General features: G+C 40.8%; 1 protein-coding gene across 1 annotated transcript in view; it reads left to right on the top strand.

The window, feature by feature from the left end:
- Positions 1 to 431: 431 nt before the first annotated feature.
- Positions 432 to 12,817, top strand: part of grm5a (glutamate receptor, metabotropic 5a) — a 29,514-nt gene continuing 17,128 nt past the window's right edge. Inside the window, exons 1-6 of the mRNA XM_050040318.1 lie at positions 432 to 541; positions 936 to 1,247; positions 1,334 to 1,467; positions 2,788 to 3,049; positions 3,679 to 3,793; positions 7,134 to 7,383. Of these exons, the coding sequence (XP_049896275.1) occupies positions 1,020 to 1,247; positions 1,334 to 1,467; positions 2,788 to 3,049; positions 3,679 to 3,793; positions 7,134 to 7,383 (989 nt within the window). The 5' untranslated portion in view covers positions 432 to 541; positions 936 to 1,019. The remainder of the gene's footprint in view (positions 542 to 935; positions 1,248 to 1,333; positions 1,468 to 2,787; positions 3,050 to 3,678; positions 3,794 to 7,133; positions 7,384 to 12,817) is intronic.

The raw sequence follows: 12,817 nt of genomic DNA, 5'->3' as shown, positions 1-12,817 counted from the left end.
AATTAAATGGAAGTATCTCATTTCAGTGTCAGTGATCATTTCTAGTCGCAGTCACATCAAAAGCGTAAAACAGACGAGGGGGTCAGCAGGAACTTTAAGTGCAAGAGAAAGAGAAAACCGCATTCATTGTTAGCCAGTCGCCTCCACATCATGACATCCCATAGTAGTATTTGTTAAGGATGTGAATTCTTACCGTTTATCTCTCTTATTTGTTTTCTTACACATTTCTTTCTTTTTTACACGCTCGCCTCCCATAGCTCTCCACAGTTGTGCTCATTTAGTCACTGTTGATGCTCCATGCTCTCCACTGTTTTGGAGTAGGAGGAGGAGGAGGTGGAGAAGGAGGGGGGCCGCCGTGTGCGTCAGTAAGTCAAACATGTTCCAATAACGGGCTATATTATCTGCTGCTATTTGCAGTTTGCTGTAACCAGGCGCCAGACTGAGCTTGAGCAGAAACCAGCGCTTTTTCCCCTCATTGCTCTTCTGTGATGGAAACGGTCTCGAAAGGAATGGCATCTGCGAGGCTGCTGGCAGAGAAGAGGTAGGCTGAAGTTGTCTGTTAGTTTGGGGGATGAGATGCGCGCAACAATGAATTGATTCTTTGAGGAGATAATAGAGTTTTATAGAGGCTGTTAATTCTTCATTGGACCACCTGCGTAGATAATTTTTTCAAGTTGCATGATGCCAAGCAAAAACCATTTCAGCACCATGGACAGCAACTTGTCATTTTTAGGGAGGACAGTAAAAAGAGAAACTTTTAGATAAACTGTTATTTGTGAATAAATAGCCAAACCTATTTTCCTTTGTTCCAAATGGCTGCTGTGCTTATATTACATATGCTGACTAGGCTGAGTATGTAAAAGTTTTAGTGACAAACATATACACTTGCTTACCTACTGAGCTCATTCATTCCCAATCCCTATCCCTTTCCTCAGGAATCTAACCCTTACCCAAGGCACTACAAGCACCATGCCAGAGACCTCACATTCATCAGACCCTCAGCTCTAAGAGGACAGAGGATGGCAGGAGGTGTAAGGAGGAACACAGGGATGGGAAATAGACCGGGGCTACATGTGAGGCTGCTGGCGGTGATTGTGTTACTGGGAGCTGATCTGAGCTGGCCGGGCCTGAAAGACCAGGTCGGGGTTAACGCCCAGAACACTGAGAGAAGGATATTGACACACATCCCTGGCGACATCATCATAGGAGCTCTGTTCTCTGTCCACCACCAACCACCTGCGGACAAGGTATGCTGTGTGTGCTTAAGTGTGTGTGCATATTTTGTCCATGTGTGTAAATGTTATTAATCTAAGCTGTGTTACACTTTGCTCAGGTACATGAGCGAAAGTGTGGTGCAGTGCGTGAGCAGTATGGGATCCAGAGAGTGGAGGCCATGATGCACACTCTGGATCGAATCAACGCAGACCCCGCTATCCTCCCGAATATCACCCTGGGCTGCGAGATCAGGTCAGAAACCAATCCCAAAACTTAATAAGTAATATTATTTGTGACCGTTGCTGTTGAATTAGGAGGGCTAACGAATCACTTAGACAACACAGATCACCATGTGTAAGATAACAATCTTGTAAAAGTTGACAATTTAAACATACAATATATCGCACTCAGGTTGGGATAAAACCCAGAGATTTGGCATTAAAGTGTTGCTTCTTTAAAGTATGATATGTAAGGACTTAAGACTCACAAACCATGACAACTGCTTGAATTTAGTAGAGATGTTAGTTAGTCACTGAATAGCCATCCCAAATGAAGCAACATTTTTGGAAGGATTCTGCATTTACAACATGTAATTTTAACAATAAAAATAAATAACAATTCACTCAAGGTTTGTTAAATTAATTTCAGCATGCTTTCACTCAATTTCCGATCAATCAAAGAAGGCAAAGGCTTGTCTACGCGCATAGATTTTCATGTACTGCAATGTAAAGTGTTAACCTTGAAGGAGCAGGTGAATTTCCTGAGAGGCTGTAGGTAACTGAAGAGGGCTGGATACAGACAGGTGAACAGTGGCTGGAGGTCATAAGAGAGCACTGACAGCTAACTTAAGAGTATAGGCAGACCAGACAAGCAGGCATCCATTTACAGTACCATGCACTGAACCAGAATTTGAGGTTTTAAATCCTACAGGTCACACCAACTGGGCAATCTGACCCACTGACAAGGAAAGGCTGGAGCTATTGCCTCAGTAATCTAAAAATCAAAAGAAAGATTTGGATTTTTTTCAAGTTGAGGCTACTACAGTACTCAAATGCCACATGTATGTTGGCAGAGATGATTGCCACAATCATTCTGCCTCTCCATACAGGCTGTGAAGTGATCTTTCCAAGCACCACTACACTGGAAAAAAAATGAAGGACAAAATCCACAGCACAAAAACTCATTCTAAAGTCCAGGTGAAGCTAATATGAAGCTGATGTTTCTGATGTTGTGCCCCAGCAACAGACCTACATGTGACTACCAGGAAATATTTGTCCGCCGCAGCTAAGCAACAACAACAAAAAAAAAAAAGGTCAATTTGTACTAAAAAGACTCTGGAAGATACCAGCTTGATTTGACTGACTCAGACTGCTGAAAGCTCTTATTAGCTTTGGCTGAACTTTAGATTGCAGATTTCTCACTGCTCTAAAAATTGTGTTAGTCAAGTGTGTTTTTTCCCAAAGGCATGAGACTGTGTTCTTAAAAAGCATCCAATTGGCTTCTCCAAGCGATCCTCTTTTTTCCCATCCTGCTTGCCCAAACAACATTGTGATCTCAATCTTTCTACACCAGGGATTCATGTTGGCATTCTGCAGTGGCGCTGGAGCAGAGCATTGAGTTCATTCGGGACACACTGGTGTCCAATGAAGAAGAGGAGAGCCAGGGCAGGTGTACTGCAGAGGCAGGGAGCTTGTTGGTGCAGGGGAAGAAGCCCATCGTGGGGCTGATTGGACCAGGATCCAGCTCTGTGGCCATCCAGGTGCAAAATCTCCTCCAGCTCTTCAACATCCCACAGATAGCTTACTCAGCCACCAGCATGGATCTCAGTGACAAGGTAAGGCCAGGTAACAAAAACATTACATCAAAATTTGAGAAAATGTCGAACTTTAAACCACTGAAATACAAGGCACTAAAAAGATCTTCACCAAATGTTGGGATTTTTTTTCAGTCTTTTGAGGCAGGTAGTGATTTAGAGTTTGTAGAAATTCAACTTGAACAGACTTTATGTCCGCTTTTACTTGAATTGCACTGTACATCAAAAAGTTAAAAAGTAACCTGACTTGCAACCATGACAACAACAAAAAGGCAGACATTTTATGCCTATCTCAAGGACGATTTTTAACATAAACAACCATCATAAGAGGTTGGTGAAGGGAGGCCAGGCAGAATACGTTTAAGAATCTAAAATAAGACGGCATGTGTATACCTGATCTGTATTAAATGGCCTGAAGCCTGCTAAACTGACAGCAGACAGACTGTGACATTGCAGCAGGGCATGCACCGAAAATTCAGTTATCAGTAAAAACATCCTTTGTGTCAAAAAAATCATCTGCAAGCAAATGTGCAGTGAATTTACATGGAATGAGGTTTATAGTATGGGGTTATTATGGGTGCATGTAAAACTGAAGGACAGGCTGTCATGTATACTGCCAGACTTGTGAACATGTAAATTTCTTCCAACAGAGCCTGTATAAATATTTCATGAGGGTGGTGCCATCAGATATGCAACAGGCCAAAGCCATGGTGGACATTGTCAAGAAATACAACTGGAGTTACGTGTCCGCAATACATACAGAGGGTAAGGCTGTATATGTGTATGCATGTATGCTACTGCTTTACATTTTCTCCTTTCATCTCCCTCTCTCATCATTGTTTACACATGGATGAGCAGGGGCGGATTATCAGACAATGGATCCCTGGGCACATATATGTAAAAGCCCCCCCTACCTCTCCTGCCTAGGAGCAAGATACACACACTTTATAGTTGTTTAGCCTCTTTTTGTGGTGTTGTTTTGCATCTTTTTGTAGTCATAACGCATCTTTTTGTGGTTTTGTGTCTCTTTGTATTTGTCATGTGCCTCTTTGAGGTCATTTTGTGTGTCTTTGCAGTTCCTTTGCAGGTCTCTGCAATCATTTTGAATCTCTTCTTGGACAGTACGTGTTAATTTCGGCGCCATTTTGCAGATGAAGGCCAGGGGCCCCCCTTACACTTTGGGCCCCAGGGCTTGTGCCCTGTAGGCCCATTCTTTAAAGTGTTATATGTTAGGACTTCAGACTCACAAACCAGAACAATTGCCTGCATTTAGTAGAGATGCAAGATATCACTGTAACTAGTTAGTCATTGGACAGTCATCTTGAATTAAGCAACATTTTAGGGGGAATTCTGCGTTAACATCTTGTATTCTTAAGAACAATGCACTCAGGCAAGGTCTGTTACATTAATTTCAGTATGCTTTGATTCAGTTTCCAATCAATCAAAGAAGGCAAAGGGTTTTACTTGTCTCTATAAAGTAAAGTTGCACTTGCTGACACATCTGGATAAAAAACCATCTGGGCCCCAGGGTAGTGCCCTGTTGGTCTGTTCAGCAAAATTTATAATCTTGCCAGTTTATCAGTTGCATCTGTACAATCTTTGGTAGTTGAATACAATGTGGAGTTTATGATATTGTCTCTTCTTCTTTGAGAGAATTTGGTCAGAAATTGAGAAACCCATGTGTCTGCACTATTGTAGACAGTGCCTGACTCCTCTCAGTAGTTTTCCGTTTTCCATCTGACGGAGTAGAGGTGGAACATTTTACATTTACTTCCTGACCTCCTATCAGCATGCAGTAGGGGAAATTCAGCCAAATCCCATTTATCATTTTGGGTGTGAGGTGCAGCGAGTGCAGCTGGAGTTTTTACACAGATACACATACACACACATACTATGCATGAAGTCACTCTCCTGTGAAACCTCTGATTTTAGTTGTTACTGTACAGTGTTGGCCATTATATCTGTGGCATATATATGACATTCATATGAAATTAGCTCTGATTATATATTCTCTGTAATCCTGTTCATCATTGGAAAAGCTTCTCAGGGAACATCTGCCATGGGCTTTGAACTCTGTGGGTGTCATGGTACTCTGTTACACATGGTACACTGATTTCAGTGATGCTTTAGCCACTGGTCACATTCTCACAGCAGTTGCTTGTTATTAGTTTTGCATTTTATCTTTTTATTTTTTTAGTGTCCTATCTATATGCTACTTTTGATTCAGTGAAAGGTACAGGTGAGTTACAAAACTACCATCTTTATAGTTGTCCTTTGTGGACAGTGTGATGGATGGCTACAGAACAAAAGTGCATTTTCCTTTTCTGTTACCAAAAGAGAATCTTTGATATTTTGTAGCACAGATATAAGGCTTAACTCCAACTCTTACCTCAGAGCAACCCCCACCCCCCACTGTGGTCATCTAGGCAATGTCAAAATACACAGTTATCACACCTTCAAAAGATCCAGCCCCTGAATCACCAATCCCTCCTATTTAGAAACAAAATACATGGTATTTGTTGTGAATTATTCTCAATAGCAAATACCAAAAATACCCGAATATTCCATACTGTTCGTTCAATTTACTGCTTCTTTTTTAACCTCTTAGTGGCTCGAGGCCATATGTTTATGAAATAAATCCCTCTTGATAGGAATAAGTGCTAAATCCTGACTGGATCATTCCAGTTTATTCCATATAAATAAAAAACTGTCGTAGAGGAGGATTTAAAAAAAAAATGCATGCCAAATGTTCTCTCCCAGGATACAAACCTTGTGTTGTGTCATGGGTAGCTCTTATTGTAAGAAAAGCCTATGTTTTATGTTGCACGCTGTCTTGACTGAGTCCAGTAGGCGGTGGGATGTTGTCAAAATGACTGCACATTTGTTATTCTATGTATGTTATTTTACATGTTTTATTTATTCATATATCTTTTTGTATTATTAATCTGACACTACTTAGACAGACATTTTTAGTAACTTGCTGCAAGACAACCGAACAAGGCAAACATTCTGTGCAAAATTACATAAAGTTAAGATTGTACGGCTGTCTCCGGTTTTGAGTTTCTAATCTCTATGAATGGTTAGACACAAAGTGCACGTCCTTGGCAGTCTACACACAATTATAATGTCCTATCTGTCAAATGCAGATGCACCTTGCTTGTTACTCTGCATGACATTTGCATAAACTAATGACAAGGTTTATGACCCAGTGAATGATTGCAGCTCTCCCACATTAACAAAGCACACACATAAATTGCTTGAAAATGGTCAGCAGCACTGACTAAAGCACAAAAATCCAAAGTGCAGAGCTGAAAAGATTCCACATATACTGTTGCCCCAGAGGTTATTGTCATGTGGTTATCAAACACTGTACTGCTCAGTTTACTTTACATTTCATTTTATACATTTTATACCATTTTACAAAATAGTGCTAATTACAATGTTGGCTGCAGAGAAGGTTTAGAAGTCCTCTGGGAGTGTTAGAATAAAGGAAAGAAATATTAAATCAGCATCAGCAACATTTAACAGAGTTGAATTGAGGTGAAAATACAGTTTGAATAATGAAAGATGTTACTACTTAAGGAAGCATGCCACATATGGGGGTAAAACTCGCACTTAGTAATGAAAAATATGCGTCAAATGGTATCATGCCCAGGGTAGGAGTACACTTGCTAAGCAACAGAAAGTAGGTGACCTCATTTCCAGCATAAACAGGGAAGTGTAACCCCTGACAGTTACCATAATGGGGACAATTTTACTCGATTCTCAAGTGTCGTGCTGGCATTACACCAGTTTATTTCACCCTGTGTGTGCATGTGTTTGTGTGTGTGTATAAAGAGATCACACCAAAGCATTTGTACAAGAGTGAAAGTGTGGGAAGCACAAAACAAAAAATTGCATAAATGTTTGCAGAACATAACAATGTGAACAAAGTAGAGTGGAATAGCAGGTGGTGAAATTAAATTGAAATGCCGACAAAAAAAATCCAGATATCTTAACTGCTTTTTAAAAGAGTATTAGTTTAATTAAATAACAGCCCCCAGGTTTTGTGTGTGCAGTACGGTGTGTTTTTTAATACACTTCATTCATGTATTCTCCCCCTCAGGTAATTATGGTGAAAGTGGTATGGAGGCATTTAAGGACATGGCAGCAAAGGAGGGGATCTGCATCGCCCACTCTGATAAAATATACAGCAACGCAGAGGCACAGAGCTTTGATAAGCTGCTGCAGAAGCTACGAGCCCACCTGCCCAAAGCCAGGGTTGTGGCCTGCTTCTGCGAGGGCATGACGGTCCGAGGCATATTGATGGCCATGAGACGGCAGCGTCTGGTGGGAGAGTTTCTGCTGGTTGGAAGGTGAGTGGTGGATTGTAATATGTAGAATTTATGACTGCATTTTTTATTCATGGGTTATTTTGCTTTTACCAGAGGCAAAAAGAATTGACTTTTTAGTGTTAATTTCCAATCCAGGCTGTCTTCAGATGACCTGCATCATCAGACAAGATGTGTTTGTTGTCACTGGTGCCATCTTTGTCCTCTCATCATCATCCTTGTTATCACCTTCATCGCATCCATCAACGTCATGGTGGTGTGGGAGAGTCAAGGTATTTTAAATGTACTTTTTTTTTTTTTTAATTTACATGACGGTGATACTGTGCAGTACAGTACAGTATATATTCAGTGGCACAGTGGTTAGCATGGTTGCCACACAGCAAGAAGGTTCCTGGTTTGTACCTGGGGTGGGGGAGCCCTTCTGTCCAGAGTTTGCATGTTCTCCTAGTGTCATTGTGGGTTTTCTCCGGTACTCCAGCAATTGGTGACTCTAAATTGGTATAGGTAGGTGTAAATTTGAGCATGAATGGTTGTCTGTCTTTATGTGTCAGCCCTGTGATAGTCCAGCGACCTATCCAGGGTGTACCCCACCTCTTGCCCAATGTCAGCTGGGATAGGCTCCAGCCCCCTGCGACCCCCAACAGGATAAGCGGTTACAGAGAACAAATTAATTAATTAATATATTCAATATGATAGTATATGTATGTTACAATAATAATCACGTGTATAATAGCAGTAGAAGTAGCCTATGATTATAATAATAATAGCAGAGGACCATGGCAGCAGCGCAACCATGACTAGGAAGCAAAAGAGCTCTGGGGAGGAACCGAAATTAGCAACATGCATTAATGGGACATGAATGCTTGAAAATGGAGAGAGAGGGAAGACGAAAAGGGGCTCAGTGTGTCATCAGAAGTACCCCAGCAGACTGGGCCTAAATCAGGCTAACTAGGGGCTGGTTTCATGCAAGCCTGAGCCAGCCCTGACTATAAGCTTTATCAAAGAGGAAAGTTTTATGTCTGCTCTTAAATGTTTGTTTACCAATCTAAATATTTAATCATGCAGATGTTTTAGTGGAGGAGCATGGTAATGTTTGTAAGACCATCCCTTAGGTAGAAAAATGTGCTCCTTCCAAAAATGTGCTTGAATGGAGCCCACAATGGTCCCCACAATATCACGATCTACATAGAAAAATACAATAAATCAAATAAAAATCAATATTGAATAGCATAATATTGTTATTGTCCCTGCCATTGCATTACAGCTCACTTAATATGGGAGCCATATAAAGTCAGCATATGAGGGATTTCTTATTAAAAGAGGTCACCTTAGTTGACAAATGAATAGCTGAGGCAACAATGGTTTCCCAATATGATTGAATATGCAGCATCCATTTGCAGTGCATTGCCTCATTCAGAGGAAATGTTAAAGACTGGGCATACAGTGGAGAAGAGACAGTATGCAATTAAAAACATGAGGGATAAAAGAATAAGCAGGAAAGAGGGGGCTGATTTAGCAGGAAGCTTCACTCTCTCCGAGAATAACATGTTTTATTTTAAGGTTTAGCTCTCTGGCTCACTCTCCTTCCTCGTGTTCTATAAATGCCTTTCCTCATTAGGAGCTACATATGTAGGCTGTCGCTCAAATCTGACAGGCAGGAAACATAAAATAACCTTGAACTACATATTCCAAACACCATGGTCTATAATCCATAGAGCTCCCAGACAGTTGTGGTGTTGTCGTCTGCTCATGATTAAAGATTATAGTTAGTTTGTTGAGATGTTTCTTCTTGCTGTTCTGTTTTGAGGGTAATTACATTTAAGATTTAGGTGGCAAATTGGTGTCTCTTTTGACGGGATCATATGAGCATGCACTGTAATGTGTGTTCTGTGAATGTTCTGTCCCTCTCCAACATCATGTTTTTGTCCTCACTTCATTGGCTCCATCACCTTTCTTGTTGCTCTAGTTAGTTACCTAAACAAACCATCCTTTTCATGTCAGCCTGGAGGATTCGTCACCAGCTTTTTGTATGTGTGCAGTGCATTTATTCTTAGGTCCCATTTATAGGAAGAGAAAGACTGAAAGAGCAGATGATGATTTTTTTTTGCTGTTGTTGTCTTGTTGCCAGCACTGCCGAAGATGATTTTGAACCGTTGTATCCAAGCCATTGTCAGCCTTCAGCTTGTTTGTGTGGAAATCAGTAGGAGAGTACAGCCCCTCTTTGTTTTCAGACAATAATTGGATGGATTTTTGAGAACGTTACATACAGACATGCATAGTTCTCTGAGGATGAATCCTATTAACATTGCTGACTTTTTCTCTGGTGTCACCATGAGGATGCCACATGTGATTTTGTGTGAAATATTTGCAGAAGTATTGGATAGACTGCCATTAAATTGGGCACACACAATTCCCCTCCCCAAAAATGACTTTTGTGATCCCTTAACTTTTCATCTTATGCAGAATTGGTCCAATACAGTATTTTGGTTGATGTGAGAGGTGGAAAAATGAAATGCAAGTAGTGCACTGTGTGGCTTAGTTGACACTACTGATTCGTTCAGTGACAATGATCCTTTATTATAGTCAGTTCAGTTTAAAGTTGTGTAGTTAAGGATTTGTTTGAGCATGTGTAATACCAATCTACATCCAAATACCTGCAAAACTACATTCCCATCAGCTTGTATTTTAGTGCTATTTACACGTGTTAGCCTGCTAACATGCTAAAGTGAAAATGGTGAATATGGTAAGCATTACCTGATAAGCATCAGCATGTTAGCATATAGCTCAAATCACCACTACACCTACCATAAGTACAGACTCAACGTGCCTTTAACAAGGCTGTAGCCTACTGTCTTCATCTTGTTAAGACTTGCAAATCCTCTAAACATCGCATGCCTCCACAGTGAACGAAGAATCCAAAAATTCTTGATAAATTGAAGCAAAAGGGGGGCCATTTTAACAACAGCAAAACTATATCAAAATATCTGTTTACAAAGTCACAACTCCCGCAGTAGGCTATAACTCCAGTCTCATTTATCCAGTCATATGCTCAGTGCCTCCTAAACACATGTAACTGTAGTGTTTGCTCGTTCCACTCAACCGCGGAGCTTATGGCTATGGTGATGCTGAGGCTGAGGTCAATGACAGTGTCTGCTGTCACCTGCCTTCTCTTTGCCATGCATTATGCACATAAACTTAAAGGACAGCGCTGTCACCACGTTTGGAGGGTGCACATACTGAAGAGACAGATAGAGAAAAGTCCGTAAATTATGTGATTACCAATAAATTTAAACACGACTCCTCCAATACTTGTAAGGCAATTCATTGTTATTCAAATTGGTCGGTTGTCCTTTTCCATAAAAAGTCAAACATACTGCTTTAATTTGACGTATACATTGATTTTTACGGAACCAAACACTGTGACAAGCCCTCCTGAGTTTAGAGGAGACTGGTGGGTACCTTAGAACCCATTTTTAGTCATCCTGAGGTGAGAGTTAAGGCTACTCCTTTAAAAGTGGCAATGCAAGCTGTCTCGTCTCCAAACTTTAGCCTAATTTTGGAGAGTTATTTAGCCCCCTCCCCGACAAGCTATGCCACCATAGTTGGTACCAGTGGATGCCTTAGGTTTGTGTAGTTCACAAGATACAATTGCACCACAGCCTTTTAAAGACAGTAATATCATCCTTCAATTATTTTCACCAGCTGGGGGGCATGGCACTCCCTTTTCCCATTTTATTAATCAGGTCTTCCACCTCAAAGTAGAAATCCATTTAAGTCATTAAATATTTCAAATCGTTTAAAATGTACTAATCATGCGTTTTATATCAGTTTGAGGCAGCAGGACTATAAAGTGGAAGAGGTCAGACAGAAGGACCAGAGTGGCACTGGTGTTATACTTTACTGTCATCCATCCTATCCATATTTTAGCTGCTTTATTAAAATTATTTCCACTGATCCTGACATCACAGTTAAGATTCTGTTTTGTTATAATGGTCAGTTTAGTCAGATTGTGTGTCCTCTTCCCTCCCAACTTACATTACACTTACTCCTCCACAGTCCTCACCACTGCCACCTCTCCTTGTCAGCTTGGGAGGTTCCGTGTTTGTCAGAGTCTCTTCATAAAAGTGCTCCAACCAACCAGTTGGAGTTGCCCATGCTAGTAAAGCAACATGATCCCCCACTGGCTTCCCACTGCAATACTGCCATTTATGCTCTTTGGAGCACCTGACTAAGCTGGAAACACAGCAGCTGAGGTTGTTGAGGTCGTGAGAGAGTTCTTTCCTGTTCAGACAACTGTTTCACTCTTTCTTTCATGTCTTGTTCAGTTTAGTTTTAGAAATGGACACCTTTCTCGCCTCAAGTTCGTACCACTACAGAATAAAGTGTCCACTCAGTAAAGATCTGGCTGGAAAGTTGACCTTTTTTTTTGCTATATGAGGTGAAATGAGAGCAAAATGTGTGCATGTGTGTGTGTGAGAACACACTTGTGTGTGTCTTCAAGCTTGTAGGTGGTGTAGCAACACGCTGCATACAGCATATTGCCCTCCCAGGTCGATGTGTGGGTTTCAGAGCTCTCGTTCAAGAGTGATTCAAACTATCCAGAGTCAAAGCCATCCATGCTTTTCATATCCATTCCTGCCTTTTTTATGCCAGTGAACCATTTCTGTGCTTGCTTCTCTAAGGATGTGTTATGAAATGATCTCCTACCTCACCCAGAGAACCAGGCATCAAAAAAAAAAAAAAAAAAAAAAAAAAAAGGAAAAAAAAAACCCACCCACACTACTGTTGTGTAACTCCAGCTCGGTTAGCAAAGTTTTCAGAAATGACTTCCTTTGCTTTTTTTGTCAGATAGAGAGGGAAGAGTGCATTTCTTTGTGAGGTGTGCCTGTTTACATGTATGCACATGTGTGGAGGTGTAATCAGCCTTCTGTCTTTGTTGATCGTAGACAAGTGTCCAGAGGGAGGGATAATAATAGACGGAGTAGAAACCTTTTTGAGCAGTTCACTGATGAGATAGCTTATTGAGTCCAAGCCCGCAGTGTTTTTGAATAAATAACAGATCAGATGTGTCTGCAGACACTGCAGTCTGATGGTGTTTGTCTGGTGTTTAAAGTTCACTGAGCATCAGGTATCTTAGTCAGAATAAACCTTTACATAACATTTCTTAGTTACAAATCAATATATGCTCTGACTTTGTCTGCATTTAAAATACATCAACAGATTGGTTCACAGGAACAGCATGTTTCTGCAGGGCTCTTATCCGCACTGAGATATTTGCTCCTTAATTTATTAAAGTCAAGTGCATCAGTATGCTCTTCATTACAAGTGTGTCTCAACAGACTTCACAGATAATGAGCCCATAGAGATCTTATTAATCAGCAGTCAGACACAAACTTTGCTAACAAAACTATGTGACCATGGACATGATACATACAAAGCAAAGCGAACAACACAAAAT

The sequence above is a fragment of the Epinephelus moara genome, chromosome 3 (assembly GCF_006386435.1).
Source record: "Epinephelus moara isolate mb chromosome 3, YSFRI_EMoa_1.0, whole genome shotgun sequence".
NCBI classification, from domain to species: domain Eukaryota; kingdom Metazoa; phylum Chordata; class Actinopteri; order Perciformes; family Serranidae; genus Epinephelus; species Epinephelus moara.
This window is presented reverse-complemented; position numbering and strand designations above follow the sequence as displayed.